This window comes from Echiichthys vipera (genome assembly GCF_963691815.1).
Source record: "Echiichthys vipera genome assembly, chromosome: 6".
NCBI lineage: Eukaryota > Metazoa > Chordata > Actinopteri > Perciformes > Trachinidae > Echiichthys > Echiichthys vipera.
In genome coordinates, this window is record NC_139831.1 from 18,507,674 (window position 1) to 18,530,641 (window position 22,968).

General features: G+C 41.1%; 1 protein-coding gene across 1 annotated transcript; it reads right to left on the minus strand.

The window, feature by feature from the left end:
- Window positions 1-316: 316 nt before the first annotated feature.
- Window positions 317-21,145, minus strand: atp10b (ATPase phospholipid transporting 10B). Its single transcript, XM_083915919.1, has 21 exons — window positions 20,624-21,145; window positions 17,326-17,530; window positions 16,883-16,968; window positions 16,471-16,577; window positions 14,651-14,782; window positions 14,301-14,428; window positions 13,832-14,084; window positions 13,036-13,226; window positions 10,384-10,560; window positions 9,179-9,722; window positions 8,960-9,060; window positions 8,740-8,866; window positions 8,434-8,618; window positions 5,242-5,509; window positions 4,584-4,660; window positions 4,376-4,501; window positions 4,079-4,279; window positions 3,462-3,542; window positions 3,230-3,334; window positions 2,735-2,922; window positions 317-1,138 (listed from the first exon to the last, which is right to left on the minus strand). The coding sequence occupies exons 1-21, from the start codon at window positions 21,031-21,033 to the stop codon at window positions 853-855; spliced, it is 3,978 nt and encodes a 1,325-aa protein (XP_083772045.1). The 5' UTR covers window positions 21,034-21,145; the 3' UTR covers window positions 317-852.
- Window positions 21,146-22,968: the final 1,823 nt, after the last annotated feature.

Genomic DNA, 22,968 nt, shown 5'->3' on the forward strand with positions numbered 1-22,968 from the left:
TGGAGGCGGCAGGACCTTATATAAGCAGAGCTGCTGCATGAAGTATGCCAATGATAACTCAGCCCTTTTTTACAAGTGGATTCGGCTTGTGCACACTTCATTTCCATAAAAAAAAAGCATCAGACTTTTGTAGCTTAGAAGCCTTTTCTTCTGATTCTTCTGTATTTACCTTTTGGCTTGTTTGATTTAGATGCTGGATCTGAAATAAGGAGACACACACACACACACACACACACACACACACACACAATTGGGATAATGGGAAATGGGAAATGGAAATGGGATAAACACAATTTGATTGTTCTCATGTGTATTTTCACATCAAATTTTACAGATATACAAAAATTACACACATCTAGTCACAGGCCCATTATACTGTATATATATATATTTATATATATGTATGTAACACGTTTTTTTTCTATACAGGCAAATTCATTGGAAAAAACTGTAAAACACACACGTGTGTTCGCCTCAGTGACAGGATGCATTGTGACTGTTTAGGGTATCTAGGTGAGAGGAATATATTAAACCAGCTAAGCATTTTGTTCTGGAAAAGTGCCACGTTTTGGAGGGGTGGGTGGCATGACTAATTGGGTTACCACTGTGCTCTGAAAACCCATCAGGAAAGTAACAGGCTTATGTGTTCACTATGGCAGCTTGTTATGAGGAGAGGGCCTACATACTTTTTTGTCACTCATCACCCCAATCAATGATTTGTCACAAGTCAGAGGGGGAGACTATTTTCCCCTGATTGCATTTATGTAAGCATGCTTGGATTCACCCACTCATGAGCCAGTTCAGAATATTTACAATTTTCTGAATAAATAATCATAAACAAGTTTCTGTTTCTCATGTGTGTACAGGCCTCTTATAGCTTTCAGTGATGACATTCAGTGTGAATTCATCCCCCGTGACATCAGAGGTGGTGGGAGACTGGAGAAAAATGTCCACAGGGGTCTCCAGGGTGGGAGAGGGTGGGGTGGACAGCCTGGAGCGTTTGACCTGCCCTGCGCCCCTGAAGCTCCTCCACTCCTTTATCCACTGGTCCCTCGTAGAGGGGTCTAGCCGGTCTAGATGCTTGGCTTGCATGAGTGGGGAGGGGGCGATAGAGTTCCTCAGCACGTGAAACATGTACCTGGGGGAAAGAGTGTGGTGGTGAGAAAGTAGGCCAGAGAAAAATATGCGGCCCTTTGATGTAAATCAGAGCATTCCCTCTAAATATCATCACTTTCAGACACATCGGCAACCAGGAGGAAGACCGAGCCGAGGTGCAGATCGTTCCTGGACTCCACAGTTAACATTATTTAATTACAAATCAGCCTAGTCCGTCTATGCACAACAACAAACTTGCAATTACACCATGATCTGCAAAAGTCAAATACATAGGCTACTCCAAAATAATGCATATGTAATTATGGTTGATTAGGTTTAAACAGGGGTGGAAGGAGGACTACTACAGTGGTTTCAGACCTTTTTGACTAGTGACCCCGAAAAATGAGCAATGTCACTTCCTTCATCATAGGTTATCTATGACCTTGGTGTGGAGCAGTGGTGAAAGAAGTTCTGAGATCTTTTATGTCAGTAAAAGTAGCAATATCACAGTGTAGACATAATACAAGTAAAAGTCGTGTTCAAAAGTTTACTTAATTAAAAGTACAAAAGTACAGTTAAAATATGTACTCATGCAGAATGTCCGGTTTCAGAATAATGCACATTATATTATTGGAGGATGAAAAGATCTTAGCCCATGATAATAATACATCCTAATTAATTTGTTGATTATATTTTGTATCATTAATCAGAATCTGTAAAATAAAAGTTATGAAATGAATGTGGTGGAGTAAAAAGTATGACTTGTTATATGACTAGGAAGTAGAAGAATAAAGCAGCATAAAATAGAAATACTCAAGTAAAGTCTCTCAAAATTGTACTCAAGTGCAGTAAATGTGGGGACTTTTCAACACAGGCGGAGGGGACTATTAGAGGCTGAAAAAAAGCTAAAATTAGATAATAAGATTAATAAAAATAAAGTGCTGAATATTTTCAAAATGAGTTTAGCTGTTTCTTATTCCTTTGTTCATATTGGGTAACCTCAGCTTTAGTTTGGGACCCCTCAGTGGAAACAAAGGAAACACCTTACTAGAAAATTCATGTTAAACAGACTCTATTGTAGTCAATTTATCGATTAGTTGATCGACAGAAAATGAATCATTTTTATTTGTTTTAATTCATGTAATTTATGGAATAACTTCAGGTTTTGGTCAGAAAAAATGGGACATTTTAAGATGTTGCCTTGGGCTCTATAGGCATTATATTCAGACATTTTAAAGACAAAATAATGAAAAGCTACCACCCTAGTTACATATGGTCAACTTGTCAGTGAGGCATCCAGTGATAACCATCTTTTCTTTATGTTGTCTTATGAGTAAAAACAGGTTCAGAGCAAAATATAATTCAACACCCTCCTGACTGTAAATCACCAGCACAGCTGCATAGGCTGGTTTTTTAATTCTTGCCTTTCCAAAAATATAATGCGTAATTAGAAAGTTCCTCAAGTATACATTTGTTTCTTGTTTTACTGTAAATGTCACTGTGAAAATGGTTGACATTTCCCCCTAATTATACATATAACAGGAGATAAAAGTGGGATGAACGGCCACAATCTGCTGCTTATACGACAATGCTTATTCCCTATGTGTGACAGACACAGGGAGGATAACAGTGATGGTACCTGGGCAGCAGAGCCACCACAGTAGCGATGATGCAGATAAGGTAGAACATGGGGTCGGCCATCTGGCTCTGGAGGATCCAGTACGGGTTGGATGGAGGGTTACAGGTGACGCAGATGGCACTGTAGGCAAGCGTCACAATGAAGTAACATGCCACACTACCCAGCATGATTACCCAGTGAACCACCGTCTGCAAGACAGAGACATAAAACAGCAATCAGATACAGTCATAACAACCCAATTTGTCAAAAACTGGCTGTCAATCTGTTTTGTTTATTGCATTCATTTAAAAATACAGTGGATTAATGTAGACAGTAAAACAGGTATATTCAGACAGACAGGGTGAGAACAATAGTGGAGTAATAATATTTAAACATGTAATCTGAAATACAAGTATGAACCTAAAAATTAGCATAATGTGACCTTTAATGATAGGATTTTTTGGCTCTCATACTGTGATTATATCTAGAAAAGATATCCATCAGTTCAGCACTCACCCAGGCTTTGATCTCTATTGACAGATGCAACAGGATGGTAAATAAAGAAATTGTGTTCAAAGGAGTTCCAAAGGTAAAAACATCAATGTCTGAATCCTGGTAAGCCTGAAGGGGAGAAAACACATGTACTCAAAGTTTACACAAAAAGCAGTAAACCAGTAAAATAACCAGTAACAAATGCAACTTTGCACTATTTTTATCCAAAGACAGATAATTCAAATGTTTCTCTTACCAAGTATGGAATAAAGAAGCACACCAGACTCTGATAGAAGGCGTCGAGAATGGAAAACCAGAAAGCTTTAAACGTGTATTCCTAAGAAAGCACACAAACACACGCACACACATGTTTAAATACATGAAAATAGTATTCTGTGCAATTTACTCTGGCCCTTCAATCTCGGAGCCCATCGGCTATCTGTCTGATAACAATGTAGCCCTCTGGGGGCAATGACTAATATTTAATGCTTTCAGGTGTAGTCTGCAGATATCCGGGCCAAGACTTCCTCTTCCAAGCAGCAGCCATTGTTTACGGTCCCATTAGCAACTTGAGTTGCGAGAATGGAGTTGGAGTTGAGATACAGATATGTGCATATGAATGCAGATGAATAATAACAGAAAGCTAATGAAAATCTAAATCATCGTCTCATGATAACGTATGGGTTCCGTGATTGCATGATGACCAATGCTTTCCCTCTCTTTTTCTCCCCACACAGGCTGTTTACCTGACATGACTGGTAAATACTACTCGGACTGCAAACAGAAACCAGACCGCTTCTGCCACCTAAATGTTGTCCCGTTGCCTGCAGATTCTACAGTCCCATGAAGCATCTGTTTATAGAGATTACTGACCCCTGCACCCTGTCCAGTCCTGTACAGTTCAGGAACACCCAGCAGCATCTCTGCAGATACGTCTTTGTCCATTATCCCAAACATGATGGGCGGAACAGAGGTGAAGAAGAGGTTGAAGAAAATCATCAGCCAGTAGTCGATCATGGCAGCGCCAGAGAAGCCACAAAAGAACTGATACCAGAACAGCAGGTTCACGTACACCTAGGAGACACATGAAAGTGTAGATGATCTGATGAGAAATCAAGGTAAGAAGTTGATTCAGACAGACGAGTGTTCTGTTGTAAATACAGGACTCACCACGTTCTTATAGAAGAAGTAAATGATCATGTTGGCCAGTCGAGTGTAGCACCAGTGTCCGTGAACCAGGAGAAGTTTTTTCAGATGTTTGAATCGAGATATAGCGAAATCACTCGCCATGACTGCCTGCAGACGGCATAGGGTTTTGGACAGTGAGAATAGCAGAATAAACAGCAACACTTTCAAAGCTAAAGACCTAAGTTCGGACCTGCATGCCCTCCTGACCGGATATCCCGATGCCGATATCAGCTGCTTGGATCATGTTGACATCATTTGCACCGTCACCTGAAATCACAGAGTGAATATTCGTTAAACAACAGTATTAAAGAAGAAATGTATTAAAAGCTTAATAATAAATTACAAATCAGATGCATTTATCTGAGAATTTAATGTGAGTGTAACCCACAGAACAGTTGTCATGATTGAGGAATTTAATGATGGAGAACAAAAACGTTTTTTATTTGTACCAGATCTGCTGTAAAGCTGGGCATTTTAACATTGGGGTCTATGGAGATTGTACGAAAGCCCTGAAAGGCAAGGTGAAATGTTTTTTTTTTGGGCATTGTTGGCGTACGTACGAGATAAACTTTGAGGCTTAATTAGTCTGTTTTGAAAGCCATGCCTGCTGCACGAAACAAAAGGAAGTGAAAGTTCAGCAAAATGCAGCATAAACAACATGTTTTACCTCATTAGTGAACTACAAATGTCTGTAAAACATTAAGGGACTGTGCATAGGTGCCCGCTTAGGTTAAACAGTGTAGATATAAGGTCTAGTGAATCATATTGAGAAGAGACTGTGTGTTCCACATGATAGTATCTCCTACGTAGGAGATAAACTGAGGTTTTGGCTCAAGAAAATTTCTTACCAACAGCAAGGGTCATGACCTTGAGTTTCTCCCTGACCACCTTCACCACTCTGCTCTTCTGTAAGGGTGTGACCCTACAGCAGAGCACAGTGCGGCAGCGCTTCGCCAGGTCCACAAAGCGGTTCTGCAAGTCCGACGACAGAGCCATGGTCAGGGTGCGTCCGTCGATCACCAGAGAGATGTCTTGTTTTGTATCCACGTTACGAGGGTCCTCGCTGTACCTTCTCACCTCTTCCAGTGTGCAGTCCAAGATGGATGTGCATGCGAGCTGGAAAACAACATCTGCTTATGTTGATGATCCCATTGTTGTTTTCATCTTTATGAAGCTGTCCAAACCAAAGCTGAATAAATGAAATAATCACCAACCATTTTGATAATTAATTCATTAAGGCCATTTTTAAATCAAAAATGCTTTAATAGGCTAGTTCCAGCGTTGTATATAAAATAAATAACCTGGGGTTTTGAATGGTTGCTTGGATAAATATTGGGATAATGGATGGGAATTTTTTTTTTACAATTCATGTTCGTTGCAGTCTTACTAAAAAGTTTGATTTAATTTGACTAAGCTGCTCACAAGGTGACTTAAAGAAAATAAAAAATTAAAGAGGATGAGTTGTAAGATGGAGGTGACAGCTGTTAATCCCAAAAAGGTCAAATGCATATTATAAGAAAGCACATTGAAAGCTATATTTTTCTTCTGTGCTACAGAGTACAAATAGTGGTGTGTGCTGGTAAAAGAAACATGACATCATTCACTGCTGTTGATTCATGTTCATGATGTCTGACTATAAGCAATTATGAGGCTCTGGTCCCATCAGACGCATCATTGTTGTCAGTAAATAACTCCAGCCTCTTAGCCAAAAGGAAAAGCAACATGATGAACAAAAAATTGGGTCACATCTTCTTTTTATATCATCTATCTAATGCTGGTTAAATTTCATTAGGTGTATTTGGATGACGACTATGGGAATGTGTCCCTCCGGTGGTCATCGAGTTACAGTAGTAAAAAAAAATGTTCATTACCAATATGAGCGAAGGGGTATTTCCCCTGAGGGTTGAATATTAGACTGGTAATTAGATATGAAAGCAGTAGATATTGTGTTGGGGGTCTCTCCATTCATCATCAATGACTAGTCCCATCTGAGAGGAGAGCTCTCCATGTATCCGTTAGAGCCGATGGGTAATTTCTGTCTATTTGAGGCCGGGGATGGTTAGACATGGTCAGGCTCTTTTTAAGGGTTCATTCCTGTGCCACCAGATCTTTAATGACCTGAGAGAAGCAGCGCCCATACATGACACCTTATCTTTCTAAGATGAGAAATGTGAGGGTTTGACCTTTAGTTTAAATGTAAAAGTGGTCAAAAAGGTTTGGCCATTTAAATTGGAGGGAAACAAGCTCTCAGGGGAAACCTCCTGAACTTACGGCTTGGAAAACACACGACTTGTCCTGAATGACCATTAAAAAAGTCTGAAAAAAGCTGTTTGTGATACGTGAAATATAAATAACGTAAAAGGCCAATGTTCATTAGGAGTCTGTGGTTGTGTTAGCTTCTGATGTTCCAGATCTTCACTATTTTTACTTTTGATTCTTACATTTGAAAGCTTCATTCACCTTAAACTGTGTCAATCAATTGTGTTGTTTGCAAGCAACTGCCAGTGTAAAACACTGTTACACAATCATTGCCTGTTTTGGGAATTTAAATTATTTTTCACATCTCCTGTTTGTTCCAGTTGCTGTTCACTGTAAGCATTTTAAATATATTTACATTTAAAAGTTAAAAGTAAATTATTTCAATTCACATAAATACATCATGGAAAGTGTCATGGCTTTCTTACAGCATTAAGCAATTTTGTTGGATCAACTTAATTGTATTACTTTAAACTTAATTTCACTACTGTACTACTTGTGATCCAGTTGACTCAGCCCTAGAGAGACAAGAAAACATGGTGACTGCTTTGATTATTTATATTCCTCTTATCTGTAAGTGTCCCCCAATCAAATTTTTTGATTGGCTTTTTCATAAAAAATAATCTGATTTGTGAATGTTTATGGTGTGGAGTCCATTGCCAACTGCCTGCAGTTCACAGAAACTAAAGTGATTTGGATGATTTAGATCAAAACTATATTTTCTCTTGTCTCTGAACAAGGTTTGTATGCTTGTTTTCTCAACCTGAAAGTATTACAACCCTTTTTCTGTTTAGTTTTCACCCCCGGAACATTCCCCTGAAGTGCAACAAGTGGTACCAGTGAGGAACGTCAATTTGGCTGCATCAGTGTTTATACCTCCAACACATCAATCATGGTGAGTGTAGCCAATCTTTTGACATGTTCTCGTTCCAACAGTGTATTGCATGGGTTTTGATGTTGCAGGAGAGCGAAGCTAGATCAACGTATAACCTGTGCGTAACTGAGCTAAAATAAGTTGTAAATAAGTTGAATCGACACTAATAGTTGCTGTTATTACATCTGATCGTTTTTCTCATCAGGTTTGCCCTCTCTCCTCCTTATTTGCTTCATCTCTTAAACCTCTTGCAGAGGCTATTTAGCAATCACAGGATCATAAATCTATCACAGTACATAACACACCCTATTTTACATCTCTTTATGCAGATAATCTTTTACTTTATTTTTCAAAAATCCTGCAAAATCAATACCAACTTTGTTACAACTATTTGACAGGTGTGGTAAGATCTCTTGATACAAGATTAGCTGGTTTAAGTCAGCACAACTAGCCGATTAGCTTAGCTTAGCCTAAAGTCTGGAAACAGCTAGCCTAGGTAACAAAATTCAACTACATGTATCTATAAAGCTCATTACTTAATTGTATCATGTTTATTTAATGTGTAAAAACTTCCATTTGCTATTTTACGGGGGCTTACAATTTCTTGGACTGGTAACCTCCTGGATTCTGCTTGTTGCCTGGCAACCATAGTACGCAGATTACACTACCTTTGGACAGAGCCAGGCTAGCAGGTACCCCTGTTTTTCAGTGTTTCTCTTAAACTAAACTAACTGGCTAATTGTTTTCCAAAACGACAACATTTTCATTTCATGTTCGGTTTACCTAATTGTGGTGTAAGAAATGAACCAGAGGCATAATTCCCCCATTTATCATTTCACATAAGCAGCAAAGAAAAGCTGCTCTGAGTCAAACAGCCAACCTTCAGTGAGGCAGAGAGCGGCCTCCTCACCTTGTTTGTGCAGCTCATGTTAATCACCAGGTCTTCGTCTTCCAGTAGCCTGCAGGCATAGCCAATGTTGACAGCTGTCTCCGGCTTGTCACCAGTCAGCACCCACACCTGGATCCCTGCCTCCCGCAGTGCCACGATGGTGTCTGGGACACTCTCCTGCAGACGGTCCTCAATGCCCGTCGCCCCTGCAGGAGGACATATATTCAACGTCAGATGTGAGTCAAACACAGAGTTTGTCATGCAGATACATGGTATGTTTTTCAGGTGTTTATTATCAATCATGTGTGTTGGGCTGATGTATGTTACCGAGCAGGGAGAGGTTTGTCTCTAGCTGCACAGCAGTGTCCATAACAAGCTCTTCTCTGTTGTCAATAGCAGCCAGAGCTCTCTGTCTGTTCACCGACCAGCCTTCATACTCCTTGTCACTTACAACCTGCAGCACATGCAGAAAAAAATATTAAGTAGAACTCCTCTTGTACAAGTAAAAATTATGCTGGTCAATATTAATATATATTTGATTTTGCACCTTCTTTGTAAAGCAAAGTGTACGCAGCCCCTCTTTAGCATAACAGTCAAGGTGATGCTGAGTATCTGCTGCAATATTCTTCTGCTTTTCACTGAGATGTTCTATAAAATAATATGACACAGATGTATTTATATAGTATCATTTTGAATTATAAATCTAATAAATCATTTAAACAAAAGTGCAATAAATGTGTGTAAATGTACTTTCACCGTCAAATACCTGCGTACGGCGTACCGAGCAGCTCCATAATGGCATAGTCTGCACCTTTTGTGTACAACACATACTCTTTGGTGACTGGGTGTCGCACCAAAACAGACATTCTCTTCCTGTTGAAGTCAAAGGTCAAGGTGTCCAGCACCTCAAACACCAGGTCCTCCCCAGATGGGAGCCTCACTGTCACACTGTCAGGGGTGCGGGCCAGCAGGGTGAAGCCATAGGCCTTAGCCGCGTACACCAGTGCCGCCTCATCTGGACTCTCTGCCTCATAGCTCAGATCATCCGAGGTCGTCGCAGGCTTGCCAACGTGGGATGGAACGTGGAGTGAGCATCTTCGGAGCCCGTCAGTGTCTCCAGACCCCTCTGGTTCTACAGGGGGGTTAAAATGGTGGTCTTCTTCTACAACTGAGTTCTCTGAGATGGTGCGACTTCTCTTGGGCTTGTGCTGCCAGAAGGTGAAAATATGGCTAAGAGAGCCAGTCTTTTTCACCACACCGCAGGTATCCAGTGGACCCTTTGTTTCATCAGAGCAGGAAAACCCACTCACCTGAAAACAGCAAAGAAAACAGAAATTTGTAAGTCATATATTACTTTTATTTAGCAATACCCATATGGTGATTACACAAAAACATTTTTAAACCTTGTCATCCATTTCCACTCTGTTTCTTTTTGTGCTTTTACCTTTAATTACAAACTCAAGGGAAAACCCATATATTCCTCCCATCTGCCAGACCCGAGAACAGCACAGTTGAGAGCAGTGAAAACTAAAATGAATAAAAGCAACCTTGATTGCCCCTGCAAATCTCCCTTTACTATGTGGCTCATTTAGTGAGGACTCTTTACAACTGGGGCTTTAAAGATGAAAGAAAATCAGTACTGACCGCTGATGAAAGACCAGAATCTTGAAGCTAAACAATTGAAGAGGACTTTCAAAATTAAACTAAATCTTTGAGGTTAATAAGAAGAACTTTTTCTTGTGTGTGTTACTGATTAAATTATGCTACAATACTGCAGTCAAATGGCTGGACACCAGGTGTATAGATCTTTATTAAATAATGAATGAGACAATTAATTGCCAGTTTTTATAAGTTTGCATACTGGGAATACTGGGAATGGAAGAGAGCAAATCCTTTCGTCCATCTTTCCTCTCCTGACTGTTCTCCTCATCTCTACTTCTCATCCACTGTGACAGTAAACGGAGCGCTCACCCTCTGTCTCTGAGCTGTTGCCATGGAAACCACCACCGTGTTGCAAATGGCGAGACCCAGAAAAAAGTCCAGGTAAGGATCTATCTTCCGGCTGCCGCTGCTGCCGCTCCTGCCGCTGCTGCTCTCTGCCCTGCTAATCTGCTGCTGCAGCTTCCTGTCTGGAATCACCTCAGTTTCCTGTTGGAGTAAAAGTTAATCAGTTTTTTAATTAAAAGCTCATGTTGATAAAACTGTTTCTTGCTTACATTTAGCGTTGACTGTTTTGACATGTCAGGATTGGAAAAAGGTTTTAGCTTTTAACCTTTTCCTCCAGTGTTGTTTGCTTATGCACAAGGGTTGATTACGGACGGAAGGAAGGGGGAAGTTTCCATTCACACGTTCAAGCTGCCTTGCTGGAATAAACACAACACTTTTTCTGTCTCAGCTTGTATCTCCAGGCCTCTGCTCTTTGCCCCGTGGACCAAAATAGACACAGAGCTACTGTACTGTACACCAAGACGACGATGACTAATCTACATATATATATAGTGCACGTTTACAGTTTATGTGACATCAGTGGTCTGTGCCAAATGGTGCCCAGCACGACCATATGTCCTGTCACAGACACAGAGGCAACTTTGAGCCAAAATGGATGTGCTTATCACTGACACCTAGCAGCTTGGCCATCTGCAGCAGGGACTGGGACCATGAGGCCTTTCGGCTAATGGAGGGGAGAGATTTGGGTAAACAAATAAAAGTTTGAGGTCTTTTGAGAGTGTATTTAGTCACGGAACAGAATATTACTATTTATGTATATTCATGTCATGTTTGACATATACATTTATGTATAGATAGCAATCACCAAATGAGTCAGCAAATATAATAAAAAGAAGCAGAAAATACTAGCTTCAGTACTATATATTTTAACCTTTTTTATTACGCGGCTTTGCTGGATAATCGATTTGATTACTGCATTCTACGGTCTGTTATTTCTGGATAGCAAGCAGACTGCTGCTATTGACGCAGTTCTGTTCATCAGTCTGCAGGACCATATTTAAATTAATAAAATCATTATAAAATCAATGTTCTATTTCAAATTATTGATATCTTTAGTTGAAATGAACGGGATACTATAGAACGAGCCAGTCATTGTTGCAAATTGAACCCATGTATGGTGATGCAGAACCCTTCTCGTCAGGGTCCTGCATCCCCCTGTCTAGATTCTAATTCTCAATAATGACTAGTTTGTTCTACATTATCATATAATAGGGACCTAAACTAAATCCTCCAAATAAATACTATTACATTATTATCATAATAATCTTGTCAGCCCTGTAATAGACTGGACATCTGTGCAGGATGTATCGTTCCCCCTGCACAGTCCATGCTGGGATAGGCTCCTGTTCTCCGTCACCATTAGCAGGATAACTACTTTAGGATAGATAGTGTTACATTTCCATACTGATAAATGCATAAATAATAATGTTTCTGTGGTAAGACATTGTCATGAAGGACATTATAATTATTTTCCCTTTACATTCGTCCAAAGTGGTAAGACATCACAAGCTGCCCCATCTCTCTACATTCACACTAATGCACAGTCATTATGTTATTTGTGCTACTCAGTCATGGTTATAACTGCAAGGACACTTATTCATCAAGAAGAATGGGTCTAATTTGTGGGCCCCTCTGGATGGCCTTGAGTCAACTACCTGACAACTACCCTTCCTGCATGAGTAAACAAAATGCTGATGACCAATGCTGGCCTCCTGTGACTCTCCATTATAATATCAAGACCCTGACTGAAAGAAAGGTTTAAAGTCATCCAACACCTTCAATCACTGTCCCTGAAAACCTCAAATAAAGCCAGAAATCTTGGGGTTATTATGAATTCTGATTTACATTTCGAAAGTCACATCAAGTCAGTAACAAAATCGGCCTACTATCACCTCAAAAATGTAACATGACTTAGAGGGCTCATGTCAGCTCAAGACTTGTCCATGCCTTCATTACCAGTAGGCTAGACTACTATAACGGTCTCCTTGCAGGTCTTCCCAAAAAAGCTGTCAGGCAGCTACAGCTTGTTCAGAACGCTGCTGCTAGAATTCTAACAAAGACCAAAAAATGTGAGCACATTACACCAATTCTTGAATCATTACACTGGCTTCCTGTACGTCAGAGAATTGATTTCAAAATCCTCCTGCTCACATATAAATCACTACATGGTCTAGGGCCGAGGTATATCACTGATATGCTCCCACTACATAAGCCTTCTAGATCACTAACATCCTCTGAGGCCAACCTGTTAGTGGTTCGCAGAGTAAACTCAAATCAAGGGAAAGCATCTTTCAGTCATTATGCAACAAACAGCTGGAATAAACTTCCTGAAGATGTGATTTCACCCACTCTGACCACTTTTAAAAGTAGACTGAAAACTTTTATGTTCACCTTAGCTTTCTGCTAAATCTTTGCACTTTTAACGCCTGCACTGTTTTGTTCTCTTTGTCTTTCTGTAATGCATTTTAATTCATGACATGTTGTGCTGTGAAGCACTTTGAGTCTGCCTTGTGTATGAAAAGTGCTATACATATAAAGTTGCCTGGCCTTGCCTTGCCTTGACTGCACTCTGAATCAAAGATCTGCCTTTTCGTCCTGACTGACCGATCATCTTACCAGTGGACTGCTGAAGGCCACATCGCTCTGGGCACTTCCCTTGACCTTGTGTTGGTTGTCATGGTGATGTTGCGTGTCTTCAGGGTTGGTGTCCTTAGTATCCAGGGACCACCCAGTCTGCGGGGGTCGTGTCTTCTGGTTGAAGATGACCTCCTCTTCTGAATCTGGTTCAAGAACAGCGAGGCGGATGGCTGCAAATCCCCCATCCCCGAAAAAACAAACATTTTGATGCATACAGTAAGTGCTGTATATTATATATGTCAAGTCATGATCAAATATGGAGCCCTTAACCACAACTGCAGTGTCAAAGGACTTTACAGAGAGCCCTGCCCAGGTGGAATCAAAGAGTCACTTAAAAGATTAGCATGCTAACTTTTGCATGTTTGCATAATGTCGGCCTCTTGCAGTAACATGCCTACAGCTAGCATGCCGACACAGAAGTGTACTGTAGTATGCCACTGTGTTACAGTGATACGCTAATATTAGCATATGCCAGTGTTGTCTTGCTTTGTGCTTTGTTAGCATTGGAAAAAGTGAGTGTAATTCAGTGGTTTCTCAGGTATCCTGTGATGAACTAAACTATCTTTCACTAGTGAAAATAGGTAGGTTCATCCAGACCTGTTTATGTTTGAGAAATGACCAAAGTAAGAAGTCATTCTCTGGTGACTTCTGGGACTGTACTGTGTCTGAAATTTGTTGAATTCACGAGTGTGAATAAATAGGGGCCTAAATGATGAAGAGCTGTGCAGCAACAGCTCTTTTTGGTTACACAAAATGTCTCAGTATGAAGGTTTACCGTTCTCTTTGTGTGGGTACTCGGTGCCCATGATGGAGCATCTGCGAAACACCATCTTGTTCTCAGTGAGGGTGCCAGTCTTGTCTGAGAATATGTATTCAATCTGTCCGAGGTCCTCCGTGATGTTCAGGGCTTTACACTGCATGCAGCTATCTGTCTCCTCATCGTGCAGATCGATGTCATTAGTGATGAAGAAGATCTGACCAATCTTAACCAGCTCAATGGACACGTAGAGAGAGATAGGAATAAGAATCTGAAGGAGAGGAGAGGAGAGAAGGAGGGGAGGAGAGGAGAGGAAGAAGTGTTCAGAGAAAGGAAAGAAAATGAGGTGATGGTGTGACAAGTGATAAGATGAGTGATGGAAAATGTAAAGATGAGAGTAAAGTGGACAAGAGATGGTGGAAAGAGTTTATTAAGAAAAACTAAACACTAAATTATCTCTTTTAAACACACAGTAAGACTCCTCCACCTGCAGCAGGATGATCATAGTGAAGAACATGTAGAAGCTGGACAGACTGGGACTGTCCAGGTGACCGTTGCTGTCGGGGACCAGGTAAGGGGGCACACCGGGCAGTGCCTGCAGCCATAAGAAGTGACCTAAGGACAGGGGAATTAATCACACAGACTGTCGCGCAGGGAGCAAAGCTATTTTTGGCACCACACCTTCCCCTGTCTCCTCCCTATTCTCCTGGCATTGGGCCCGTGGCCAAAGTTTTTTTTAAATTGGAAATGAAACGTTCCCCCATTAATGTAAAATCATTAATCATGAAACAGTCTGTGTAGTGATTTTATGGGTGCGTTATGTAATTCATTACGGACCTAGTGCTCCGACGAGACACATGGTGAGGAGGAGAATGACGCAGAAGATGACGTCTATGTTCAGCTTCCGCTCTAGTTTGCTGCGCTTGTATCTTGGTCCTTTGTTGTTGAGCATGGACTTGGTTTCATGACCTTAAAGGTGGGATCAGAAGGTGATGATTCAGTAACAAACAGGTGCTCCATGTGGTCAAATGAAATGCATTATTATATATTAAAACTCATTCGGGGTTAGCTAACAAAAGGAAAAAACAAGGCACTAGGTCATGTCCTCTGTAATATTTCAGGAAATTTGGGGGTTTATCACATGTTTTTAAGACTGATTCTGATATTTAGGTCTGTCATTTGGTCAGTCCACCAGTTTGATCCAGACTGAAATATCTCAACAGCTATTGGATGAATTGCCGTAAAACTTTGCACAAACATTTGTTGCCCCTTGAGGATGAACCCTACTGACTTTGATGATCCTCTGACTTTCCTCTAACAACAACAGTTGGCCAAACTTCTCACCCACCAATATGGTGTATCGTTTTAATAACTTAAGTGATTCTTTAACTTTTCCATCATTATCAGGTTAAAATAGTTGAAATGATACTTTGGTTTATGAACGAATCCTTGAAAACTAATGACATTCCTATCAGCCTCAGCTGTGCTTTGTGTTTAGTGGTAATTAGCAAATGTTAGTATGCTAACATGCTTAATTAACATGAGACCATGATAAACATTAAACCTGCTAAACGTCTATCTCAAAACCCAACTTTGCCTAATTACAGCCCACTGATAGACTTGTTTGACTAAACTTGAATGTTCAAAAAAATACAAAAATTTACATTCAAATTAAAGGAATCTAGTGTTGTGCTCCTTTATATATATAACTGAACATTTACACGACTAAATGAGGCCATTCCTCCCCTTCTGGTGCGGCCCATGGGACCTTATTTCAGAAGAAATATGTTTGAATTGTGCCATGAATTACATGTGATGGCTATGTGTACATGTGATATTTGATGTTTGTCAGTATTAAGTCAAGAAAGTCACAGTTTGTTGTAGTGCCATTAAATTTAGTGTGAAACGGCTCAGTGAACTACATCTCACACAATATAGGCTACATCACTTGGCTTGCTAGTTAAGTAGGAAGGCATGTTCCATTTCCCCATGAAGTGTTTTATCCAGTGACTCACTTTTTTATCAGCCGGGAAGCGAAAGAACGAGCGAGACCCATTGCTTGTGTGAGTAACTTCACATCCCGGTACAAAACACAAAGGAATTGTAGCTTCAGTGAGAGATCACACTTTTCAGTGTGCAGTCTTTTTAATCACACATTTTCACAGTCTTATACTTCAGTAGTTATTATCAAAAAATTATTTTTCTCTCGTCGGATGTACAGTATAAAGCCTATTAGACCCATTATCTGTTTTGCAAGGGCATTGTTGCTGCATTCAGGACAAGGGGCGATTGTGATTGGTTTAAAGAAATACAAACAGTCCAGAGCACGGTCCCCCTCTAGCCTACCACAATGTTAACTAATGCTGCCGATGTGAGAGCACTCGCTGTTGTCCACTGTAAATATTTTTATGGGGAAATAAGGCCACATGGTGGTCCACCAGAAGGGGAGGGACTTTGCCTCTCTATATGCAAAAGTACTTTCTATTACATTTTAACAGTGTTTCGCTGGTAGTGAGTCGAACACTGGGATGTGGTTGTGGTGGAGAAATTTGGACTCATGACCTTAGTACTTCTAAAGTCCTGGCTATGGCCCTGGACAAAAACACTCAAAGCTCAAGGTCAAAGTAGTGAAGCAGCTGAGAAAATGAAGAATATACCTGCATACACCACAAAGCCAACAGCATGGTCCGTGTTTTTCACTGTGCAGCCTCGCAGCAGCAGGCTCTCTATCCCTGCGCCCACCTTCTCCTTATCAGGTTTCTCTCTGCAGCATGAGAAAGTGAGAAACCTCCTTTGTACTGTCAGATCTTGTTAGATATTCATTACTGCTTATATATTCTCCATTAGCAATTCCCCTGCTTTAGGGCCATAGCTGGACAGCATGGGTGGAGCAGCTGTAAGAGCTGTGGTGCCTGAGGAAATCGATTATAGTCTATTACAGCCCCAATAATGCCTTTGGTGGCATCAGAAAGTGCAGCGAGTGGGTTGAAATTAGTTTAGCTCGGCTGCTCTGAAAGGTTCAGAGGAACTGTTTGGGGAATCCATGTGATCTGTGTATTTGATACTCACGCATAACACTTGAAATGATTCAGATTATTGTTGGGCTTTTCACACACCACAACGCTGTTGAAGCTTTCAGGTTCGAATTCAGGATCCTGGGAAATGATAGGAGGTTTAAAGTATGAGTAGAAGTATGAATGGAAACTTTTAAAATGTAACTTAACCTGTACCACCAGACCAAGGTAATGATTATTAGAGGCAGAAAAGACAACAATGGTCCAAAAATATGCATTTGAAGTATGCGATCCAACAAGTATGTGTTTTCTGTGTGACATTAAAGACTTTAACCCGCAGTTACTGTAGATGCTCAAAAATGTTACCGTTGTTCTGTTGATGTGTGTTACTGTAAATGTCAGTCACAAGACGGAGAGGAAAGGTGAGGCAGGGCACGTGGATAGAAGACTGTGAAATGAAACCCAGTAGGGAAATGAAACCCAGTGGATGCGCCTCACCAAGATGCAGAGGCCGGACACCGCCTTCCTCTGCTTCAGGTTGGTCTCTCCATCCAGGTTGGACGTCTCTATGTGACACACACCATTGGGGTCTGATGTATGCAGGAGCAGGAGGTCAGCAGGGACGATCTCATTGCAGACCACCCTCACAAAATCTCCCACCCGAACATCCTTCCAACACCTGTCTGTAAACTGTTTCTCTTTCCTGAAATGTTAGATACCAGTAGTCATTAGATATTATTTCATAAAAAAACACAAGTCTCTGACAGGCTTCTATATTATTTTTTTCACATTTATTAACAATATTGGCATACTTGAGCGGATTTTATCTGTGTTAATGCAATCAAATGAAATATTGACTCACTCCTTATGGATAGAAAATCACAGCAGCTGCTTAAATTAGGGAATAAACAATACAACCAAATGAAAAATCAATGCTGTTGTTTTTGGAGAGCGGCCTAGATGTGTTTTGTGTGCTTTAGAATAAGGAAACTTTTAGAGGAAGACACACAGCAGTAGACATTATGAGCTGAGGCTGCTCCCAGAACCACATGCTTCATGGTTTAAACCTGCACGTCACGCTGGTTAACTAGTGACAGATAGCTGCAGGCATGCTGCCCTTCATGTAGGACCTGATCAGGTAGCTGCCATAACACCACACCTTGCCTCAAACAAAGCCAGGAGGTGTGTGTGTTTGTGTGTGTGTTTGTGAGTGTTGTGGTGTTGGTGGGGAGGGGGGATTATGTATTTTTTAGTATGCCTATGTTGTGTTTAGACTTACCAGGTTGCACAGATATTCTCTCCTGTCAGAAAAGCTTTATGAACAGGTTCTGCACGTCAGGCAGCCTAACAGTTTCCAGTTATGGGAAGTCAATTTCTCAAGTGTAGCCTATTGTGTGTTCTCACTTTGCATTGAATGAGACACGGGTGTTTTTCATTCTAGACATGATCAGAAAGCAATAAAATGTATGTCAGTAATCCTACATAGTTTGACATTTTGAGAATATACTTATTTGCTTTACTGCTAGATAGATCAGTTTGTTATCACTCTCGTGTCTGTACCTTAAATATGAGACTAAAGCCAGAAGCTTTTTAGCTTAGCTTAGCACTAAGACTGGAAACTGAGGGAAACAACTAGCCCGCCTCTGTCTCATGGTAACAAAATCCCCCTAAAATCACTAATTAGCATGTAATACTGATTAACATTACAGTCCTAGGACAGCATTTCTACGACCCTACCAAATGAAATTGGCATATTGCGTAACGCATCAACCCTAGCTAGGGTAAGGGTTATGGTTATGGTATGTCAGGTTAAAATACAGAGTTATGGTAAATATTCTAGCACCTACCCAAAAAACTAGGCTCTGAGCGGTTCTGAAATGGCAGCTGCGGGAACATGCTATACGCTACAAAAAATAGTCTATTAGGCCTACATAACCCCAAGTAAATTATACTTTGCTATATACTATACTTTACTTTACAAACATGTTGATGGATTGTTTTACAATTTAATAGATCCAGGCTAGCTGTTTCCCCCTTGTCTCCAATCTTTATGCTAAGCTAAGTTAAGATAACTGGCTGTAGCTTAATGTGACAGGCGAACGTGAGAGTGGTATTTTCTCATCAAACTCTCAGATATAAACATTTTTCTATCTCACAAGCATTGACACATGCATTTATCTGTCTAATCATCAGATCTTGTAAATTCGGCTGATTTGTGTTTCTCCTTAAAGTTGTTGTAGTATTTTGCAAATAAAACAACTCTACAGATATAAAGGGGCACTATAAGATAACCTTCTTGGTTTAGAAGTTGTGATATGAGTCACATTCATATAACATGTACGGGAACTGTCTGTCAGCTGTGGTAACTTAATCTTGTGCCGTGAGCAGACAATACGATTAGACACGTTTAACTATACAGCAACATGAGTTAGGAAGAGTAAATCAGCATCTGTCAGCTGTCTTGTGCTCAGTACATTTGAGCTCAGGTGGATTGACAAGAGTTTGAGATAGACAAGATAGATAGGATGACCCTGAAGATAAGACACGGCATGCTTGAACACACACACACACTTCACACCTCTGTGAAAACAGCAGTTAAGTTAAATCCCTCTCATCGACAGCCTTGCATGTGGACCTTTACATGCACTGCGAGTGTTCCTCGTGCAGTCAGATGGATAAACTTCACCTAGATAGAGAAAAAGGGGAAGTGTGTGGAAGCCTAAAATGTATTCTTGATCTTCTTCTGGAAACATTTGTATACTTCAAAGAAATCCCAGCCGATCGATTCTGTTCTAATCTTTACAAGCCCAAAATGGAGCTTTAGCACCACCACCCAGCGAGCAATAAGAGACCCACGAGAGCCCGCTCGCCATGACTCAACTGCTGTTTATCTGATTACGTGAGGCAGAGATGACCACTGTCCGCTAACAGGCCCAGGGGGACTGGTGCGTTCTCTGAAGTGTCTGAAATACTATATCTGGGGTCACCAGCCCCCCCCCCCACACACACACACACACACACAATAAAGGCTTTCCCGCTGGTCACAACATCCCTGCAGACTCTTCTTGGGACATTTGAAAGCAAGCAACTGCTGGTTAATGTTAAACCCTTTCAGAGGTTGGATGTGTGAGGATTCAACCTTGGAGTTGCCTCCAATCTCACATCACATCCAGAGGAAATCCACATCCCCTCCTTCTCCTCCTCCTCCTCCTCCAGCAGTGAAAGGGTTGAAAATGACAGTGTTGATCCTCCTTTGTGAATTATTCATTTTTCACCAGTAATTCAAAAATAGATAACCACTAACCTTACTGTCTTTGCTGACGCAACACCCAGATGAGGATTTCATCAAATGTGCACAATGCGATGGTGAGAGATATTGTTGTGAGGCTCTTCAAAAGAGGAATAATCTCCCACACATTTTCTATTTCTATATCAAAAATTCTCACGGGGTGTTGTAACGCAGTGGAGGTAACACACGCACACACACACACACACACACACACACACACACACACACACACACACACACACACACACACACACAAACACAAACACACACACACACACACACACACACACACACACACACACACACACACACACACACACACACACAGATAGCACACAGTCACACCAATCTACACACTCCGGCAGACATCAACATGCTGGGTGATAAGAATCATAAGCACAGATGTGGAGGTGCTGTTAACGCACCACAAGTGTTTTTTTACTTGCCACATCAAGCACAACACAACAGTTTATATATCCAGGACACGACTGTCTTTGAGCCAGTTACCTGCTGTAGATGAAGCATGGCGTGTTATTGAGCTTCTTGTCCGACTGGTACCTCCTGAAGTCCTCCCAGGCATCCTTCAGGGCCGTCACAGACAGGATGACACAGATTGGGATAAGAGCTACCTCGGGTTGAAAGGCGTTCACTACGGGGACAAAGTTCAGAATAGCCAGGCCAACAAAATAGATGTTGGCCAGACGGTGAAACTGCTCAAAGAGGTTCATGGGGATGAACAGGAGAAGGGTGTATTTGGTGGTCTTGATGGCATTGCCAGGAAAGTAGCGGTTGGGTTGCTTCGCCTTCTCCAGGCCCTCATAAGGCAGATTTGAAACCAAGTTACGGAGGTCCTTCTCCCGTGCCCTCTGACCTCTCAGAGCTTCCCTCACCAGGGCCAGAGGGCTCCTCCACGTCATGGCTGCTACTTTTTTTTCCTCTTCTCACCAACTTTTCCTTCCCATCCTCTCAATACTTACAGCTCCAATGAGTTAAAATAATGCTCTTAACTGGCCACATCCTCTCCATGGACGAGTCTCTCCCTGTCTGCGTGTGTGAGGCCTAACGTCAGGTTAAGACAAATGAGAGCACACCTAGTCCTCCTCTGAGACCGCCCTTTTGCATCGACAGGTGTGTTTGCATTCCTTGCACTGGAGCTGTTCAAGTCTCACAGAGAGGGGAAATAAAGTGACTCATTACAGTCAGACATTAAGCTGAGGGTGCTCCAGTGACTCATCTTATTTTAATTTTGCTGTCAATAATCTAATTTCAGCAAAAGTATTGAACAAGTTTTCAGCTCATTTAAGTCCTTTACACTGCTGGATTATGAGTCAGTGACCTGCAGAGTATTTACTCCCATTAATAATTTTCACACTGAAGATGTCCTTGAAAATGAAACACTGAAAAATACAAATGAAAACACTAATATGCATAGCTGACAATCTAATATTTGCAGAGCAGAAAATTGGTGCAGTGGGTCATAAGGAGATTTGAACTGACAACACAACACTAAGCAGAGCGCAATGACTGCCGGGGCAAACATGAAGTCTGTCTGGAGTGTGAATGAACACAGCATAGGGAAGTTACACACCTCGTTCAGGAGTATACAGGTGGAGAATACAGACCACAATGTTTAAAGACACTGAGCTCTTTATTGCCCTTTAAGGGATAGTTTGGATTTTTTGTAGTGGTGTTGTATGAGGTACTTATCCATAGTCAGCGTGTTACGGTAGATGGTGGTTGGTAGGCCCACCCTAAGATAAATAGATATCAGTGTCAATGTACACCATATTTAGATTATTTTCACAGCTTTATCTTGCCTTCACACAGCCCTGTTTAAGTTTATACGAGAGGGAACTGAAGCAGTCTATGCTCTCGTCAAAGCCACCAGACTCCATTGACAAAAAAAAACACTGTTAGGTTAACATAATTGGCTGTCCGACAACAAGGTAAAGTGAAAAATAGTCTAAATATAACATTAACTGATATCAATTTCTGTTTTTAGGTAGCTCAAATATGTTAAGCTGCTGCCCCCATCAACAGCAGTACATTGGCTTCCATGTCTGTAGTCCTGCCAGCTTCTCCGAACTGGGGGCACGGCGTCATCTACTGTAGGTGATACACTGATGATGGAAAAGTACCTCATACAACCGCACTACAAAAAAAAACTGAACAGTTTCTTTCTTTATTAAGACCTTTGTTGGTGCTTGTAAGAACATTATCTGTTTACATTCTACTCTTCCACTGAGAGGTGAGAGGGTCAGGTACAGAACCGGACGACTTCTTGACGATAGTTAGATCATGATAATACAGAACTGGTCGAATCAATCGGTTGACATGTATGTGTGAGACTCTCACCTATGATGGACTACATCAAAGCAGCTTTTTGCACAGATGGCATGCATGTAGGATGCCTTCCACTTCCTCATGTTGACATATGTTGTCTTTTCCAGAGCAGGCTGCAGAACCTGTTCAAACCGGCCAAATTTTCTCTGAGTCACTCATTTATTGTGCTTGAATTTAAATTTCACACACAGTTATGCCATAGTACTGAAACTATATGCACCTGGTTAGATTTTGATGCACAACATATAGAAGCATTATTGGAGAATTGGCTGCAAATGGAGACAGATGGACCTTTATTGTCTTTTTTAACGGGTGCCATGCTCGACCTTGTAGGTGATTTATTATCAATCAACAAATGTAAATGGTTTCCTGTTTTGTCCTTGAACAGCCGACACAGGAGGGTTCATCTCTGCTGGGTAGCTCTGCATGTTTTTCCATCCGATTCGTGTATAGCAGGGAAGTGGCGTGATGCGAGTGTGCCAGACTCACCCTCTCACTCGTCCCATTCA